Genomic DNA, 21,252 nt, shown 5'->3' with positions numbered 1-21,252 from the left:
CGAGCCCGTCACCACGAAATACAGAAGATGCGGAAAGGTCAGGGAATAACCACCGCATATCCCGGAGCAATATGGCCTTAGTTGCTAATGCTCATAAAAACAACAACAACTCTGTCAACAATTAAAAACAGTAAAGAATGATGCCTTTTATTTGGCAGACATTTTCAAGAGATTTAATGAAATTAATTTGCAGCTTCAAGGAGCCAATATAACTCTTATCAGTTGCAAAAATATTGTGTCATTATTTATCGAAAAACTTGATCTTCTCCGTCATAATCTTTTTGAAGAGAGAATTTCATCAGTTTCCCGAATTGTCATCTATAAAAGATAACGTAAACCAGAGGAGATTGAAAGGTTCAGTAGCCACCTCAACGAACTTAAATTGGATATGGAAAAACGATATAAAGATATTTTGAACTTGAAGGTGTATGACTGGATGATAAATCCTTTTACTGCAAATTTTGCTGAGGTTGATATAACTTGCCAAGAAGAACTATTAGAACTTAAATATGATGAAGAAAGCAAATATAATTTCGATGGTGGTGGATACCAAAAACTCTGGCAAAATAAAAAAATGCCTGCGTTATATCCAAATATGTGGAAAATGATATTTAATTTATTGATACCTTTCCTTACCCCATATCTTGTAGAATCAGGCTTTAGTGCTGTTAATCATATTATCACCAGAAAAACCGTCTGAATATCACCGAAAGAGGAGACCTTCGTTTGTTCCTTATGAAAATCGAATACCAGATATCAAATATTTAGTCTCGCAGCATCAGCCTCGAGAATCTCATTAATTAAAGGTAATTTCAATAAACTTTATTGTTTTCACATTTAACTTTCTTTTTCTTCAATTTAAGCAGCTCCCACACTAGTAGGCGCCGTATCGATGGAGATGCAGAAATTCATTAAATTTAAATTATCTATGTATAAACACACATAAAGTATAAATAAAAAGATAAATTTAAGTACATATTTTTTACAAACCCTCCCCTCTAAAAATTACTTCGCACTTACTCTAAATTGAGTTACTGCAGCACCGGTGGGCGGTAAGGAAATTTTACCATCAACAAAGATACAAAAGTGGGCGGTAGGTATTAAAAGGTTGACGACCCCTGCTTTAAAAGGGACGACCACATAAGGTCAGAGGAGTTCATAAGACAGAGTACAAGGACATCACCATATTTAATAGTCACGCGAGCTGGGAGCGATGGTCACTCAAATCTCGTGTACTTTACATCCTCGTACCTGACCACTTGGCTACGGCTGCCAAGATAAAAATTAAAAATTTGAGACATATTACTCATGAAGAATGTGTGACTCAAGAATATGATGAATTGTGGTCTCGGAAGTATATCTCCCTCCCTGCTCGAGAAGACCGCTACTTGAGAGGAGGAGGGGATACAAAGAATTTGGGACAAAAAATATAAAAAGGGGAAAGTTTCAAGTAAATCAATATTCCCAAACTTCTGCACAATCGAATTGGCGCATAATGGCCTTTAGCTGCCGTTGCGCCGTAAAACCTTCAACTACATAATCGAATAGAGCTAATTGCAGCGAGATCATTCAAAAATCGACATGAAACAAAGGCTCGATGAAAGTCTACTGTCATGCGTTGCAGCCATGATACTTCTTTTGAAAATGCCAGCAGTCGACCATTACAGTGAAAAATGTTCTGTTTATACTCCCACACAACCAAGTCAGAGGAGTTTAAATTTAATGAATATTATTGTTGGGGAAGGACGTTATGTGTTTTTTTTTTTTTCATTAACATTATTACGATATTTAATACCACATGAAATTAATAGTATAGTTTATTAAGCTATTCGTCTAAACTACTATACATTAAGGCAGCGTTTCCCAAACTTTTTTAGTCACGGAACACTTTTCATTTAACAACATATTCACGGAACACTTAAGAAACACAAGTTTAGCAGAGCCAAAGAACTGTTTGCTAATACAGTATTTTATTACATACGATGCAATGTGTGCATCAGGAGAATCTTTATTTCCAACACATGTAAAGCTGAAATTCAAATAACTGTCATCATACTTTCGTTTTGGTCTTTTATTAGTTGGTTCCTGTTTTTTCACTTCGTTCTGGGGAACAAAAGGCTGCGATTGTTCATTCTCACTTTGAAGTGTGACAATATTGTTTTCGTTTTCATCGACCACAGTTGCACTACAGAAGTACTTGCTTCTTGGTTTAAAGTTCCTTTTTTCAACCACAAATCTATGTTCACATATTTTAATAATAATATTTCGAAATACTAATAATTATCAAAAAAAATTATAAAAGGAAGTGAGTTTAGTTATGATATCAGTTCGCTTCCTCCTCTCCTTCAACCCGTGTACTCCAGGCTAAATCGCATACGAAATGGCATATTAGATCACCACATTGCTACTTTTTCGTGGGTGTCATTACCTCTACGCATACTTCTCTATGCAAAGCACGCCAAAATAAAGTGTTCCACGGTCTATTTGATTATAGTCTATGCCAGTATATTAATAACTGAAAAAAAAATTATGTTAAATATTATAATGATACAAAAGTGGTGTACGCTACAAATATGCAAAATTTATTTATTTATTTTTTTTTAATTATGATTTTTCGGGGAACACTTGTTCACATCTCACGGAACACAGTTTGAAAAAACGCTGCATTAAGCTAACGCATTAATTTCATGTGGTATATGAGTGGTGTTATACATAGTAATAATCTAAGAGAATATAAAATAATAATTTAAGAGAATATTATTATTTGTTGTATTTTGTTCTTACGTGGATTTGAACCATGATAAACTCGAACGCGTGTACCGCTGTGCTGCCCACTCCGCTATATCAGGCCTAAAGATGAAGTGAAGGAAAATGAACTAGATAACTGAATAGTGCAAATGTGCGTAGAGCTATCATCTCAGGATTTGGGAAGTAAGTAACAAAGCTATAAGAAGCTCAATATTATACGAAATAGCACATTAGTTGTTTATAATTCACGTGAAACACAACAAAACATTCCGAATGTCAATTTATATTAAATAATATTTCGCCAACGGCCCACCATGACAGTACAGCAGGGCTATCGCTTTTCACTCGTCTGGAGATTCTGGGGTCAAATCCCAATGGGTGGCGACTTCAGAAGTTCTTTCTTCAGTCAGACTTCAGACTGAATGTCCCTTCAGTCGGATGCTGAAGTCAGCTAATCTCAAGAGGAAGTAGTAACGTGTTTCGTATGAGTTATTCTATGGTTTTTCCAACCAGCACAACATGGGAAGGAGCCTGCAAACACACACACACACACACACACACACACACTTGCATAGCTATAATACACGATTTTAAAAAAATCAACAAATCCGCATGCCACGTGAACTGGGCACTATGACCAAGATAGTTGCTGTCCTAAACAAAACGATCACAACATTTTTATAAAATTCCACTTCGGAAAAGCGTTTTCTCCAGGTTATTAAAGTTAGTATTACTGCGTAACGTCCCTCTCTCATTAAATTAACTGTCTCTTTTTTTCTTTATTTCAGGAAGCCTTAGGATCATTTCCTCCAAATGTATTGGACGTCTTACACCTTATACAGTTGAAGAAAACAATAGTCAGAAAATAAATCAATCCTAAGTTAAGCTGCACATTCATATTAAAAAGTAATTAGTAACAGGGGATTTGTAAGTAAAGTTACGTGAAAACTGTGAATGAAGTGTAATTTCGCAACATACACAGTGGACATTGAACTTGTGCAGTCTAAATTTAAGCAGAAAAGGCAACATTAACCCCATCCTTCTGCTGTCCCATTTGGAACATTTCCAGCTGTCATCTCGTTTTAGCGCTAGCTACTAACCATAAAAATACTTATGCAAATGATTTTAAAAGAGAGTCAGTTGTACTGATTATTTAAAATTAACGAAATTTATTACGATATTCATCAGGGAGCAACTTTATTGCAGCACTGGAAGAAATAGGCAACTTTCGAAAAATGGATTCGATTAACACCAGAAATTATATCAAAATTTATATAAAATGACAATATTCACAAAATCACAAATAATTTATATCTCTCAAATTTAAAACTAAAGTCAAATTTTTAGAAAACTCATTTCTTAACTTTAAAATTATACAGCATGCTCATTATAATCATGGCACTTACTATTTCACTAGCATACACTGTTACACATTAAAATTAAAGTCATAAATTAAAAAATGCGAATTAATTATTTAATTACGCATTACATTATGATTAATTATGAAGCAATTTGGGTATTCATTTTATAGCAAATCATTCTTGTAACTGTATTTACAAGAGTGATTTGCTAATAAAATTTATTCTTTCTTGTAAATGCATTCATTCTCTCTTGTAATCGGATGCTTATAAATTGGAAGATTACTGTAGTAATATCTTTTTTTTTTTAGGACTATGCAACTAAAATTCAAAGTTTAACAGTATCGTCATCCTCACAGGAATAACAATTAAGTTATTCCTTAGGTAAGAGGTAGATCTGAGTTTGAAGCAAATGAATAACTAAGTTAAATTATCAAAGCAATTATATTAATAAATTAAAAATAGAAGTGATAATAATTATAACACCACCCATACTTACATTTTTCTTGTTTTTAAGAAAAGATCTCTCAAATTATAAATAATCCTTTTAAAAAATAAATTATCTTTCACTGCACGTCACTGTTCTTTTATCATATGTTTTAAAAATAGCTTTCCACCTCCAAGTCCTGCATACTTTGCTCAACCATTTCAACAATTCTTTTTCAGTATTTCTTCCTGGTGCGCCACATCCCATTTAAATGTGTTATTTCCGACTTCTTTTTTCTTTTGCATTTCTTTTACATTTTACTATTTCACTTGAATGTGATATATATATATATCAAATTTTACTTTTAACTAGCTGATTATACTTACCTGTCCCACACAGCCTCTTAAAATGACACTAAATCTTCGTTTGTTGGTCACAATTAGCGCCCTCTTTCATTTATAACATTGTCATCATAAATTTTTTAGAAAATTTATTTTTAGCTTTCTTGTTATTATTCATGGGCATGAAAATAAAATACTTATGTATCTGATTAAATGGGACAGGAAATAAACAAGCTTAATGAAATGAAATATAATTTATTTCGTTAATTAAGGGAACATTCCATGTGTTCTTTATTGCTGTTATCGATAATGACGCCTTTTACAGAAGATACTAATAGGAAATTAGAAATTCGAATAAATAGAATTAATAAGGTATAACATAATACCCAAGTGCAGCAAACTCCTAGGGGACCCTTAGTACCAGGGCTGCAAACCATCGGCAAATTTATGAACAACCGTTAAAAAAATGGCTAAAAAATTAACATGTTCCTAAACTCCATCACATTCCTCGTTTCATAGTGATGAAATTCTAAATTTCATTCAACAATGATGTACAATTTGCAGCAAATAATATTCATACTGGAAGGTTACACTAGAAGGTCTCAGTTATGAAACTAAAGGAGGAAAATCTGCAGAGAATTACTCCTCGGAACAAGTATAACGCAGATTTTCTTAAATACAAATTTAATAATCTTAAATTATAGGTGAAAACCTCATACCTTTGAGTAGGACTGTTAATCTCTCAATATTCAATCGCGAATGATTATAATATGAATTTACTCCCTGTGTATTGTCATAAATGAATCAAGTTAAAATAATTATTAATTAAAATAAGCATGTATTCAACTCTCATATCACGTCAAGGGAATCGGAAAGAATCACGGAAAGACAGCACGATTTTAATTAATAACGATTTTAAAGTTTAACTTATTTGTGAATTAATTTATTAGTGTCGTCGTTTTTAGAATTTCGCGAAAATTGTTTTTCAATTCTCATGATGGCTTGTGGTGTTGGTTGGTTTTTGGAGGTTGGTGTGCTGTCTTTCCGTGATTCTTTCCGATTCCCTTGACGTGATATGAGAGTTGAATACATGCTTATTTTAATTAATAATTATTTTAACTTGATTCATTTATGACAATACACGGGGAGTAAATTCATATTATAATCATTCGCGATTGAATGTTGAGAGATTATCAGTGCTACCCAAAGGTATGAGGAATAATTTAAGATTATTATAATAATAATAGGACTTATTGGGCTTCGTAGTCACTTTTGATTTGAATTAATACAAATTTAAGAAAAACTAAGGTTTTCGCAAACGTATACAAAAGCGGAAGACTGAAAGAAGTCGCCGTTTGTTATTTGGTTTTCAGGAGCATTAGCAACTAAGGCCATACTGCTCCGGGGATATGCGGTGGTCATTCCCTGAACTTTCCGCATCCTCCGTTTTTGGTAGTGACGGGCTCGAACTCACGTCTAATCAAGAAGCGTGTGCTACGCACTGCTGCTCCTGCCCACCTGGCTACGGAGGCGCCAGGAGAGAGAGAGAGAGAGAGAGAGAGAGAGAGAGAGAGAGAGAGAGAGAGTTAAGCGCCAAAGCAACTGAGGCTATCATGCATCAATATACACTGAGTGGTCACTGAATTATGACCACCTACCTAATACTTCGTAGGTCCTCCTTTTGTCCTCAGTACAGCAGCTATCCGACGTGGCTTTGATTCAACAAGATGGGGGGTATGGCCAACCAAGCTCTGTGTAATGCGGTCGGCAATGAGGTATGGAGGTGATTGGTGTATCCAGACGCCTGATATGCCTTTCCATAGTGTCCCACAAGTGCTCTATGGGATTGATATCGGAGGAGTTCAGAGACCAATCGATATGCTGGAAGCCAGAACTGTGTTCCTCAAACCATTCTTACCACAAGTGCCCGATGGCTCGGCGCATTGTCATCTTGGAAGACACCATCGCTATTCGGGAAAAAGTGTAACACAGAGGAGTGCACGCAGTCAGCAAGCAGTTGACGATAGTGGAGACCACTGCAGTATAATTGAGGAAATGTTCAGTGCGGTCGCATTTTACTGTGCTCTGTGTTCAACATAGTTTTCTTGTCGGATCTAAATCGCCAACGGTGTTGAAAGTTTGCCTATCGTGAGGACGCAATGTACACTTCATACAGTGTTAATCTCCATCCTCTAGGACAGATACAACAGGTAAAATCTTTAATAAATGCTTTCGAAAATTATGTTAATAAATGACTATATTCGCATAGTCAGACTGTTCAAGGTACGCGGTCAAGGTCGCGAGCCTCGCAAGAAGGCTTGGAAGTGACCCCTGCAGGTTAATCCTTGCCTGAAGCTTCTTCACTGCCTTCACATAAATAAGGAATTTGAAACAGTATGGGAAAGACAATTGTAGTACATTCCTACTGTAAAACGAACCATGTCCGGATTAACATGCCATTCTGCATGTGGGTCAAGTAGCCTTACTCCAACTGATCTTACCTTGCTGGACTGATTGCAAGGACAAAGACTGTGACTGCTATACAGCGCGGCCAGAAATCGCTTAATCCTAATTCTTCTTGTGGACTGCTCCTGGTGTGAACGAAATCTCAAGGCTTACTGAACTAAATTAAAGTCAGGTGTTTCTTCCAGGTGTGGTTTAGTTTTAGTCACAGGAAAACCGTTAACCAGTGTAATGATGTCTGATGATTATTCTTTATCGGACATGCCTGGAGATCTAATATTAGCTCCAGACTTTTTAAATACTGGGTTGAAAGAACCTATAGACGAATTTATAGAAATGCTAGGGAAGGAATTACCCCAACTGGGATCACCTGAATGTGCAGCTGACTCTCAGTCGGTAAATAACCCGGGTAATTTAGATTACTTAAGTGTTCTGAAAAATAATTTTCTAGATATTTTTAAGTCAGGATCCACCGTTACCCCCCTCATGGTGGTGGAAGCTGGTAAAATCTGGAACAGTATGGAACGATTGGTGATTGATCTCACCATCGACAATGAGAGGTTAAAAACAAATTTAGACTTAAGAGTTTTGCCTACGTCCACCCCTGTGGCCACTTATGCTAAGGTGGCTGCAGCGAGCCCAGGCATAAAGACTGCTGCTGAACTGATTCCCTCGGGAACTCGGTCAAAGCATGTAGTGTTGATTAAAGCTAGTGAAAAGTGTGAATTAAAAACGAGTGAAGAAGTTAAACAGGTGATTGCAACGAATTTTAAATCCGAACTTAAACGGATTAAAATAAAATCTATCACAAAAGTTAGAGAAAAAGGCGTTGCAATTGAAACTGCCACTGACGAAGACATTACTAAATTAAAGAACTGCCCGAAATTTGGGGAACACAAATTAATTGTAGACTCGCCCCGAAAACTAAACCCGACTGTGATAATCTATGACGTACAAAAAGATATGTCAGACCAAGAGTTCTTGGAGGATCTGTATGTCAAAAACCTGTGCGAGCACAATGTTAGTGAGGAAGATTTCAAAAAGGGGGTTAAGGTGAGATTTAAGATTAACGCTAAAAACAAAAACAACAAACACTGGATAATTGAAGTTCCTGCCTATATCAGGCGAATAATATTAAAAAATGCTCGCGTCTACCTGGGCTGGTCGGTTCACAACGTGAAGGATTTTATTATCGCTTCACGTTGTTTTAAGTGTCTGGCCTATGGGCATTCGGCTAGATATTGTAGACAGCAGGACTACACATGTGGGCATTGTGGACTGCAAGGTCACCAGTCGCAATCGTGTCCCACTCCTGAATCACCCGTTACATGCCCAAACTGCAAAATAAAAAAGAGGAAATCAGATCACTCATATCGTGACTCGAAGTGTCCCGAGTTCTTGCGAGCTCAGGAGGTTACCAAATCTCGCACAAATTACATTCAGTAAGATAAAAAATGTACAGCATGGTGAGAGATTAAAAATATTACAGTTAAACTGCCAGCGTTCTGCATCTGCAATGAGTGATATCTCCAAATTAATTACGGATCACAAAATTGACATTCTAGGACTTCAGGAATTATACTCCTACAAAGGCAAAGTTAAAGGATTACCAAACGGCTGTAGGGTGGTTCAATCTAATGTATCTGTTACAGGACAGGGTGCAAATGCTGTGTCAAGGGTGTGGGCAGCTCTCGTTATAGCGGACAAGCGGATCACGGTCACGAGGGTAAATGGTCTCTGCTCCGAGCATGCGGCATGTGCATGCTTGGAAGGCAGTTTTGGACAAATATTCTTCATCTCAATCTACATGCAGTGCTCACAGCATTCTCAACAAATTGAGCCTTATCTAAACTTCCTTGAGACAGCTTTAATTAGGTTATCAGGCAAAAAGATAGTTATAATGACCGACGCAAATGCTTCTTCCACCATGTGGAACAGCCCCATAACGAATAATAAAGGTGAATTACTGGAAGAATTAATAATAACTAACGGATTGATTGTCTGGAACACCCCTGGGCATTTGCCCACTTATTCATCCCCTTCTGGTCAGTCTTACATAGATGTCACTCTGTCGAATGCAACATTCGGGAGATGCATAGAAAACTGGACTGTTCACTCCTCTTGGTCGGTAAGCGACCACAATGTAATAACCTTTGACATAATATCTAATGAAAACGCAGCAGCTTTGAGGGGAACTCATGACTTCCCCAGATACAAAACTCGACAAATCAATTGGAATCCTTTTGAAAAACTACTTAAGGAAAAATTTACGGAGGAAAAACTGACAAATCTGACAGACCTTACTTTGGACCAGCATCTAAAAGAATTGATGGCAATCATCACCGAAATATGCGACGAGACGATTAAGAAGAAACAGAGAAGGCAAAATTCGGTTCCTTGGTGGTCCCAGAACCTTTCTACTCTAAGGAATCATACAAAGAGCGCAAGACGAGATGTTCAGAGAGCTAGGAGAGATGGTAGACCTGAAGACGAGATAAACCGATTGAATGAAATATACAAAAACGCGAGAAGGACATATTTCAACAATATTTACAAAGAAAAACGCTCCGCTTGGGAACGCTTAGTTAAACAAACTATGGACCAGGAGCCCTGGGGCTTGATTTACAAGCTGACTCTAGACAAAATTCATCCGGGGGAAATATTCTCCTCTGTACTTAGACCTGATAACTCCGAAACCCTGACATGGGCCGAGACTATGGAAACAATTTTGGATGAATTGATCATGCAGGATGAAACTGTACCAGAAAGTCCGGTACAAACAGGCATTCGTTTAGAATATCTTTCCTACATAGGCCAAAGCCACGAAGATGATTTTGACAGAAACGAAGTAGGCCTTGCTGTTGAGACTTTGCGTGATGGAAAATGCCCTGGACTGGACCTATTAGAAGTTACCATAATAAAAAGAATCTGGAGCACCTGTCCCCAACTGATGATGAACCTCTTTAATGCCTGCCTACAATATGGATCCTTCCCCTCTCCTTGGAAAAAAGCAAATCTTAAATTACTCATTAAGAATCCCAACAAAACAGCAAATCTGGCAAATTCATACCGCCCAATTGCTCTACTTCCGGTCTTCGGAAAAATACTAGAGAAGTTGATTGTAGCGAGATTCCAAAAGCACTATAGAGAAAGAAATCTAAACTACAAATATCAGTTTGGCTTCACTGCTGGGATGTCTACAGTGGATGCCATTAACCTAGTTATTAATAACGTCTCAGCCTCCAATGAAAAGTATGTCCTCGGCCTCCTTGTGGACTTCAAAGGGGCCTTTGACACTGTTTGGTGGCAAAGTGTCCTGGAGAGGTTCCGAGAGGCCGGGGTCTCCGTGCCTATTTACCGTCTCATCACGGATTATTTCCAGAATCGCTCACTTGTGGTCTCCAGTGGATCCTGCTCTGTTGCCAGACCTGTGACTCGCGGTTGCCCTCAGGGATCAGTTCTCGGACCAGTATGCTGGAATGTGGTCCTTGATGGGTGGCTGGCTACCGAACATAATTGCACTACTAAGATGGCTTACGCAGACGATTTAATTATCCTTGTTTCTGGAAACTCCAGACTACAACTTGAAATCCGTGCCAATGAAGTCCTATCAGACCTAGATGAGTGGTGTAGTACACATAAATTAACTATTTCTGTTCCCAAAACAAAACAAATTCTTCTCAAAGGAAAATTAGACCCAAATAGACCTCCATGTATTAAGATTAAAGAACAATCAATAAAATTAGTTAACTCGTACAAATACCTAGGAATTATGTTAGATAACAAACTTCAATTCATTACACATGCTAAATACGTACTAAGCAAAATCAAGACTTTGACAGGCAAAATAATCAGAATTACCAAAGGTTCTTGGGGTCTGAAACCCTCTACTCTCAAGCTGTACTACAAATGTATATTTATTCCTATTGTCTGTTATGCTGCGGGCGCTTGGGGCCCCAGTATACGCAGAGTCATGGTGGAAAAAATCTTGACTCAAGCCCAGCGCTTCTTCCTGCTTGCAACTTCAAGAGCTTGTCGCACAATTTCAACGTCGGCATTACAGGTAATCAACGGCAAACTACCAATTAAATACGAAGTGCTGTACAATTACTTTCAGTATTGTAGAAGGAAGGGTATTGCGGCACAGTTCAACCAGTTTTCTGTAAACCTAGACGTGCCAGTGAAAGAAGACAACACTAGATTAAGAAACCAGTTCCTCCAGGAATGGCAAAACGAATGGACTAATGCCAACACTGGAAGAATTACTACCCTTTTTATACCTCAAGTTTCCGAATTTGACAAAAAACATTGGCCCTGGTTTAACCCGGGTCTTCACCTAACTTTCCTTTTATCCGGGCATGGTAGCTTAAACTCAAAGTTATTTACTCTGGGTTTGGCTGCGTCTCCTCTCTGTAAATGTGGCTCAGAGGAGACAGTCCAACATATAATCTTAGAATGTCGATATTATGTAGACATTCGATTTGAACTTCAGGCATTGACCGAAGTTTACGATGTAAATAACTTCACCAAGTTTTTAGAATGTAAAGAAAATTATGAGGCACTGGCTAACTTTGCAGACAAGGCTTTCCGCAGAAGGAAAGGACTTGCCGGCTGAGAATAAATATGTAATGTAATAAGTGTACTACCACTGTATATAGTTGCCTCCTTGGTATTAATCGTATTGTTACAAGACCTCTGATGAGGAAATGTATTTGTATTTATTGCCGGAAGGCAATATTAGCATTCAGAATATATCAGTCGATGTGCCAGGATCACTGTTGGGTGGACGGTGTCCTGGGACTTCGGCTTGTAAAAAAAAAAAAAGGTACATAAATTGTAAATCTAAAATTGTATAAATTGTAAATCTTACATTGTATAAATTGTAAATCATAAATTGTATAAATTGTAAGATATACCGGACCTCATTGTAACCCAACTGGTAGGTCCTAACTATCTGTATAGTTGTATAAGTTGTGAAGGTTAATACAGAAATTGGTGCCTTCAACAAATTGTAATAACTTAGTTGCAAGTGTTAAGGTTATATAATATGTTTGTAATCATTCCTGTGAAGTTGGTGGATCAAGATGTTTTGTAAAACCACAAATCGTAAATAATGTAAAGTTACTCTTCAGCGGCGGATAGGGGAAACCCTGGAGCCCGCAGATAATAAAATACTTTGAACTTTGAACTTTGAGTGGAGACCACTGATACGTTGTTCCACATCACCAGCGGTCCAAGTTCCTGCCAGTGAAACATGCCCTACACTATACAACCACCTCCACCGGCTTGCACTTTTGATACCATGCATGATGGATCGAGAGCCTCATGTTGTTGACGCCAAATTCGTACACGACCATCCACGGTGTGGAGTAAAAAACGTGATTCATCCGACCAGCACACCTTCTTCCAGTCTTCTAACGTCCAACTTGCATGCGCTTTACACCAGGCGAGTCTTTCACGCCGATGAACCTTGGTTAGGAGAGGATGCCGTAGGGGTCATCTGCTGGTATAGCCCATACGTGCGAGCGTGCGGGTCCAAATGAAAAAGTATACCCCATGCGTGCGAGTCATACCAGATATTGTTCCGGGTTGGTCCATGTTGTATTGGGTAGTCAACTCTTTAACAGTGCTGCGCATGTACGAGTCGTCGGACCCGGCGCTGACATCTAACATCAACATTTCGCTGACCTCTGCAGTTTTGCCGTCGGGTCATTGTTTGACCATTTTGACGCCAGTCCTGGTACACTTTAACTACGGCGGCTCTCGAACACACCACCAGTTCAGCCGTTTGGGAAATCGAGGCACCAGCTCGTCGAGCACCTACAATCTGTCCTTTATAAAAGTCCGATAAATCGTTCCTTTACCCATCACGCTTGGAATTTTACTACCTACTGAATCACTGACATCGTATCTATGCTACGTAGGTCGACTAACTCCGCACTCTCGTACCTCACGTGGTCAACGGGGTCGCATTCAGTTTTCATAGGGGTGGTCATAATTCAGTGATCACTCGGTGTATTATGTCTGTAATTGAGCATGATCTTCGATCGGTTGGCTGTTTGCTAGAATAAAAAAACTCGAGTTCCCAAAGAGAAAAAAACCATGCGATCCTCACTTAAGATCGATTAACTTAGTTTTGTTGCCAAAAAGGCCTACAAAAATTCTTCGTGTCACTGATGGGACTGAACTCAAGTTTTTTTCATCCGGTGTGGGAGGACCATTATTATATTCATAATGCTACGGCGAAAGCAAGCATATGTGCAACATTTGGCTCCTATAAAGTGAAAGTATGCGAATTGCTATTGCGAAATCACGTCAGCTGTTTCAGTATTGCCAAAGGTTCGCGAAGCACACGTAACTCCTAATGTTTGAGGACTTTAGACTGGTTCTAGGTAGACGATACTCCGTTTCATTTACACGGGTACATCAGTTTTCAGAATTCTCGAATATGGTCGATAGACTTTACAATTCTCGTAAGATCCAGAGACTTCACTACACTATAAAATTCAAGTTTGGTGCACAGTTTCGGGAAAGAGACTCTTCACTTCTTTCTTTAACGAGCCACTCAACACTGAGCGTTATGAGCAAATGTTTGTGGAACCATTATCACCAGAATGAATTCCGTAAAACATATTTCAACAAGACAACGAAACCACTCACATCTCTCTTACCTCTTTATTTGGAGTCTGTGTTTCATGAGCAGCTGGTTACAAAACGATTATGACCACCGATAAATACAGATTTAGCTCATCCAGTAGTGAAACTACCATACTGCCAAGTCGTCACCGCAAAGTGTGGAACAGTGGAAGAATCGGGAGGTCCGATGATTGGTTTGGTATGGTTGTTAAAGGGCACAGCGGAGGAATTCAAGAATGTTGCAGAGGAAGTCTCAGAAGTTGTGTTTCGTCTCGGAGTTTACCTGATGTTTTAAGGGATACTGCACATTCAAATCTTCATTTAGTGGGTGAACGAGTTACAGGTCGTAATTCAGAATGCAGCAGATACCATATGGACAGGCACATTACAATGAGTGCTCACTTGTTAGAAACATTATGACCACCACTTTCATCAAACGTGTAATGTTTCGAAAGGAATGAACCATTTGTTCATTTACATATTACTGATGTACAATCTTCGGGTGCTAGAGAAGCGGTTGGTACATTTTTATAAATTTAGTAAATCATTGTTTACTATTATTTAAATGTTTATAATATTTACTGAACACAGTTTATAAAATAATTCTAAAAATATACAACTAATTAATCGAGACAGTTAATGCTTACTAGTAGTACCAACATAACCGAGTAGTCAAGCGCGAAGGTACGTAAGTACACGTGCTGAAGTGCCTGTATGACTACTAAATACGGTATTGTTCCTGCATCTTTCAGTCTTGTGAACTCTATCCTTATGTGGTCGTTCTGGAGTATAAACAAAAGAAAAATATTTCTTTTTGAAAATATTTGTCTGTAGTAAACTTTTGTATTTCTCATTAATTTTGCTTCTTTCTGTTTCCTATGTGGTCATTGGGAATTACACTAATTCTGCCTTTCTTAACCCTCTCATCAACCTGACAATAGTACTGTCCTCAATTCATTTCATGATACATAGCATTGCTCCGACAGTACGTCATGTCATACACTTTTAAGCTCACTATACTTTATAATGATTGCGTGTTTATTTATTTGCATTTCTATGTTTCCGTTACATAACTATTTTTACATTCCATATCTGTTTTACAATTGATATCTATATTTACATTTGCTGCCTATCTATATTTGCATTTGCATATTTACATTGCACCACACAATAGTAAGGTCTCCTGGTGTCAAAGAGAAATGAACTGATAAGTATCGGTCAGGATTTCTCATCTATATATTCTATCAGTGAAGTCTTTTTCTCTGAGGAAGGACAGTGACTATAACAGCTATGGTACTACCGAGGGATTTATATGCTCCTTGACTTGCATTTCTTTTCTTTTTGATCACAGTGAATATCACAGATTTGTCAGTAACGTTTAACTTTCTTATTGCGGCAAAACGCTTAAAAAGAAATATGTTATAGGCCAATTCCGGACAATAATTAAAGGAATTAATAATTACGTGGTTAGTTGGAGAGAAAGGGAAGTGCACTTTTGACTAGTTGCCTCCAATGCAGAAGGGCCTACTTCTGTGTAGTTACTTCATTTGCAGAAATATCTTGCCTCATCACTGATACAGGCCCACATTTTGTGGGAAGAACAAGTATACGTTAAGAGGCAAAACACTTAAAAATTATTTCTATTATTATTTATTTATTTATTGTTATTTTTTGAAATTCTGATTAAAAATTCGTAGTGCAGTTAGTAGTAATAGTAGTATTTAGGGTTGGGCGCTACCTGTGGTTTCCCACATCTGCGCTTCGTAGTGCAGTTATTATTTGTGATTCTCCAAGTAAAGTGATGAATTTGTTTTACTTGGCCTTTATAATTACTTAAGAAACCAGAGTCGACTTCTGCCGCCATTTGTTATATGTGATACTTGTGTGCTTTCTGCGAATCGTGTCCTGCCCTCTAACAGGACGGGATACAGCTTTTGTGTGTGTTCATTAAAAAGACAATGATCAGATTAAGCTCAAACTCGGCGCGCTGATAGGATTATATGAGGGCTTGAAAAATAGAATGGATTCTCTAGTATTTAAAAAGAGAACCCAATCAAGTACTCAGTCGACCAGCCCAACACTTGAGCTGGTCAATTCAATGCTCCACTATCAGACAACAAAAAGACATTCTCTGTAGCAGAGATCCTTGGTCCCACAGGAAGTTGGTGACTCGATTGTCAGGGAAGTGGGAAATATATCAAGCAAAGAGTATATATGGCATAGGACCAGGGTAAGATAGGGGCTAAAATAAATTACCTCTAACGTTTTACAGCACCTAAGAGCACAAAACGTGACGTTGTTGAACAATTTGGTGCTATTAATTTCCACAGTAGGAGTCTGAGGATTTAATTAAAAAGTACAGAATATGTTAAGAAAAAGTCGCGAGTTACTATTAAAATAGAAAGTGTCTGCAATTCTTTCCAGACACGATAGGATGGAGTATAGGGGATAAGAGCCTTGGCGATTAATTCGGCCTGGAGAGACTGTGCAAGGATCATGGGGCAGAATTTTTCTCACCCTGATCTATGCTTGTTAACAGGAGAGACTATTTTCACAGGAGTCTGCGCATGTAGCACAGTGGTATCATCATCGCCCTCCCCACACCAGGTGAAAAAGGCCCGGGTTTGAATCCCGTCGATTACGCGAGGAACTTTAGTGAGCTTTTTTCACTCAGTGGCTGAGTTAGTCGGTCTCAGGCAGAGATAGCAAGGTTTTCCCCCATAGAAACTGGGGATTTTTCGTCCAACAAAACAGGCAAATCGATAAGAGATGTCACGCAATTTACAGACACAAAAACGGGTTTATGTATTAACAGTACGGGTAATCCTAATATTATAATAATAATGTTTCCACAGGGATAAGATATGCTTAAATAGAAGGGGTGCAAGAATATTTGGTGATGCTATTGAGGCAGCGTTAAATGAGACGGAAAACGGATAGCCCCAGGGAATACATAAATAACAGATTAATGGCAGCTGCAAGCAGAAGGGAAAGTGATTCTTCAACTGCTTCTATTAGATCATACAGCCCTGGAAAGCAAGATGTCGGGGATTTTAACACCTGCTTGGGGTTCTTGTGGAAAACAAAATACATGGACTGTGTTAGGGTTACCACGAGTAAAAATAAAAAGGTGTTTGTAAACTAATGCTAAGAGTATTCTAAATAAATTTGACGAATTTCAAGTACTGGTCGTGTTCAAATGCAGACACTGTTGGGGATGTCAGAACCATGGTTTTGCTCAGATATTGGGTTGCAAAATTGGACATGGGTAGTACAATGTGTACAGACAGGACAGGAGGAGGAAGGGTTTATCTTCTTAATAAAGAGGTACTTAAAATCTAAAGCAGTGCATCCAGATGACATGGGCGGCCAGTGCAATGTTGAATCAGTTTGTTGTGGCATAAGTACTGAAACAACTAATCGGAGATTGCTATTGGCCTAATAAATGTGATGAATATAACGAACAACTGTATAGACAAATAGAGAGGGCTATTAAATTAGAGTCGCTTATAATAGAGATTATAACTGTCCAGAAGTTTATTGGAACTTTTAGACTAATAACTCACATACAGTACTAGTAAGGATTTTGTGGATTTATTAGATTACTGTTTTCTACAAACTCCTCTGACTGTTTGGTCGTCCCGGAGTATGAACAGAAAATTTATTTATTTATTTATTTTACAGCATGTTACAGAGCAAACAAAAGAGAGAAATAGACTTACACTGATAATCAGCAGGGACTCTTAATGCATTAAAAAGCTGCAGATAAAAAAAGTACTAGGTACAGTGTATTCATGTGGAAGTTATTTAAGTAAATTCCACATGAATACACTGAAGATGTAACTATTGTAGAAGACAAAGGAAAGGGCCTTAGATTTCTTAAATGTCTCAAACAGTTTTAAATTCTATGCAGTGCGACGAAACGATATTAATGGGGAGCATTCAGGGAAACAATCGCAGAAGCTACTAACCTTTTTATACCAACTAAGAGATATTGTTCGTCATCGTCGATTCCGCAGTTAATATAACTGCCGTCCTCACCTCACCTAGTGGAAAAGACTCGAATCGAACCTGTCAAGTATACAATGAATTTTATGAACCTTTTTTCACAACGTGACTGAGTTAATCGATTCAATATTTTTTCTACTGGATATTTCGGTTTCTCGTCCACCAAACAGGCAAATCGAACACAGAGCCAACGTGATTTACAAACACAATACACAAGGTACAATATGATCTAAGACTCTGATACACCCAAACTCTACCGAAAGAGCCAACTTAAATGTTCTGGATTTAATGGATGTCCGTTATCTACATAAGCATATCAGAGATCTGATTATCAGCAGTGTTTCATCCCGCATTAAGAATTTGCAGATAATAGATCTACAAGGTGGTAGTGTTGATGTGTGACATACATAAAATGTAACTATCATCAATGGTAAAGGGAAAGTCTCGTTGTCTGGTTTTCTAAGATTTTATGCGCATCAGGAGCTTAAGCCATATTTTTCTGTATATAATATGTCCATAAATTGTGTGTGTTGTGTGGTTAATTTGGTGTCCAGGAAATGGACAATAAACCAAAGTTTCGGGATCAAAAACCATGCTTGCTGATACCAACTAACTCGGCCATGTTGCGAAAAAGATCTTTAAAAATTCCTTGCTTCTTCGTCAGGATTTGAAGTACCAGGGCCGTGCCGAGCCATTTTAGTACCTGAGGCAAGAATGAAAAAATTGTGCCCTATTGTTAATCATGGCAACGTTGGCAATTATTTAATCTCTCTTTTGGCGCCCCTTTCAGCTTTTAATCTGAGGCAAGAGCCTCGTTCGCCTCGGCACGGCTCTGGGCCCAAGTCTCTGATGCTCTTAAAACAGTAAAACAACAACTACAGTACTTTATAAGGAAATAGTAGTAGTAGTAGTGGCATGTGATGCAAGAAAGCAAGTGTATGAGCTTACGCAGCATCAGCCAAAAACAAAAAAAAAAAAAAAAAAAATCACACCATTCCCTCCAAATGCCTGTCCAGTTCCCCCTTAAATTTATTTAACCTATCAACTTCCACAACGACAGATGGAAGTTTGTTCCAGCAATTAACACCCGCTGGCTAAAGGCAAATTTCCGCACATCTATTCTACACCTGTCTTTTCTTAATTTGAATTTATGCCCTCTTAGGTTCGTAATCTGAACAAGTGGAAGGATCCCATCAGAATTCAGCGTGCTCAATCCATTCAAGGCCTTATACACCTCAATCAGATCACCGCGCAGGTGCCTAGTCTCCAGCCACTGCAATTTGCAGAACTTAAGCCTCTCTTGGTAAGAGGATCCCAAAATTCAGGATATTTCACTAAAGTAATTGTGCACTTCACTACTTGAGACAACTAGTACGAGCATTCATACATAATAATAATAAAATCCATGATAATTACTATATTTTATTATTTATATAATAAAAGCTACATGATTTTAAAGATACTGTGGTGTGTGTGTGTGTCAGAGTTCGAAATGGGACGTTCTTGAGAATCGGAATGCTCATTACTAAATAACATATTTTTAATAACCAAAGTATGTAAATAACGTTACCAATGCGTATGGAGAACTGGAACGGTGTTCCGGTTATCTCCCATCCATTCCGAGCCCTCTTGCCAGCATAACCCTATACCTTCTTCTGGCACACATAGCCACCTAGGGGAAGGGGTTCACTTGGGTATTATTTTTAAAGCGTTCATTCTATAAGAGGACGCTGCTATCGATTGACAGACATCATCTAAAGTAAATACAGTATTTCAAATAAAAAACCTTTTTGAACTTTTCGGAATTTCAAGGTTTTTTACTGCAAAGAATACAACTCATGCTTTTTTTTTTTTTTTTTTTTTGTTTATATATTTATTTTGTAATAATAATAAACACGATACGGAGCTTCTGCTTGTTTGTTTATTTAAATTCTAACAGGATTTTTATAAAACATGAATTAAAAACAAACATAATAATAATTGTTATTATTAAACGGTAGATGGCGTTTTATTATTTCATTCTTATAGGCAGTAATTTGTATTTTCCGCAGTTAGTTTACAGTAAATATTAACGTTTATATAATTCATGGTGAAGCCCTGTATTAATGAGTAGCGAAATTTATTCGTTTGCTTAAACTTGCATTTAAGTACTTTTAAAAAGCAAATACAGTATTTCCTAACACAATAATTTTTCCATAAATGTCAACTTCGCTATGCACAGATAGTTACTGATAACCTTTGAAGTACTTGTTTCATTTGTTATTTCCTGTGTATTGCAAAGATTGTATCAGGGTTAAGGTGTGACGTGGGCATGTTTACCTTTCTCGGTTTTTGTGATTATTACTGAATTGAGAGTGGTGGAGGGAGAGGTAAACACTATCATTCCATCAGGATTTATTTAAATTTATCTTTTACTGATTTATGACCTTATAAATTTTTAAAATGAAACGAAATTTTAGGATAAAAATTTCTTATACCCCTAAAATTATCATACACAAGTTGGGAAACGCTACACAATTCATTTATTTTATATTTGTAATTCGTTTCATTAAAGTTTAAACTATAAAAGAAACAGTTCACATTTTTTCAGTTTTCTGCAAAATCTGTTTGCACCTTTTGTCTGAGTTTACGATTATATTTATTGAAAATAAAAAGAATAATGGAATATTATAGAAGATAATTTGTCCAATTTTTAAAACACTTTATATATTTAGCAACTACTTACATGAACGGAATAGATCATTCTAAATGAAATACAAAATTGAAAACATAAACAAAGCTTTTGGACGCGGTCCAATTTGAAACAGAACTACAGTAGATCTAAGTACTAGGTGTACTTACCCCCAGAGATACGCAGTTGTCAGAACCATCTGGAAACTTCAGAATGCATTTCCCACCAGAATTTTCTGTGAATGGTCGAATCCTGCACACAACATTAATTCTGCTTTCAGCTATTTTAGCTGCCATTTTCAGAGGCGTCGTAATGAACAGTATAATCTCGCTGTGGTCTCCCCGTTGTACAGTAAACAAGCGGGATATCCAGCTAAGAGTGTATGTGTATTCTTTATCTCCCTACTTCACGGTATCAGATAGTTTCGAATATGTGTACTTAAGTTTCGCTTTTATTGTTCCTAGTGACAAATCGCAGTTGAATGCCAAAGTGAAAGATAATGAAAATGATAGAAAATAGACAATCTAAATCAAAAAAGATTTCACTCAGACTTCGAAATGTCTGTAAATTCAAGTGGCTTCGCTGTCACATGCAGCACAC

At 37.6% G+C, this 21,252-nt stretch overlaps 2 protein-coding genes across 2 annotated transcripts in view; both read right to left on the bottom strand.

Annotated features, from left to right (window-relative positions):
• The window catches only part of LOC150090677 (signal recognition particle 14 kDa protein-like), a 31,024-nt gene extending 11,441 nt beyond the window's left edge, over positions 1–19,583 (bottom strand). Inside the window, exon 1 of the mRNA XM_090379402.1 lies at positions 19,552–19,583. The gene's annotated coding sequence lies outside the window, so the exon portion shown is untranslated. The remainder of the gene's footprint in view (positions 1–19,551) is intronic.
• Positions 1–21,168, bottom strand: part of LOC150090676 (kinesin heavy chain-like) — a 201,913-nt gene extending 180,745 nt beyond the window's left edge. The window contains exon 1 of the mRNA XM_090368489.1: positions 20,823–21,168. Coding sequence (XP_090224615.1) covers positions 20,823–20,948 — 126 coding nt within the window. The 5' untranslated portion in view covers positions 20,949–21,168. The remainder of the gene's footprint in view (positions 1–20,822) is intronic.
• Between the last annotated feature and the right edge of the window lie 84 nt (positions 21,169–21,252).

The sequence above is a fragment of the Mastigoproctus giganteus genome, chromosome 1 (assembly GCF_048544385.1).
Source record: "Mastigoproctus giganteus isolate SK-2022 chromosome 1, ASM4854438v1, whole genome shotgun sequence".
Lineage (NCBI taxonomy): Eukaryota > Metazoa > Arthropoda > Arachnida > Uropygi > Thelyphonidae > Mastigoproctus > Mastigoproctus giganteus.
This window is presented reverse-complemented; position numbering and strand designations above follow the sequence as displayed.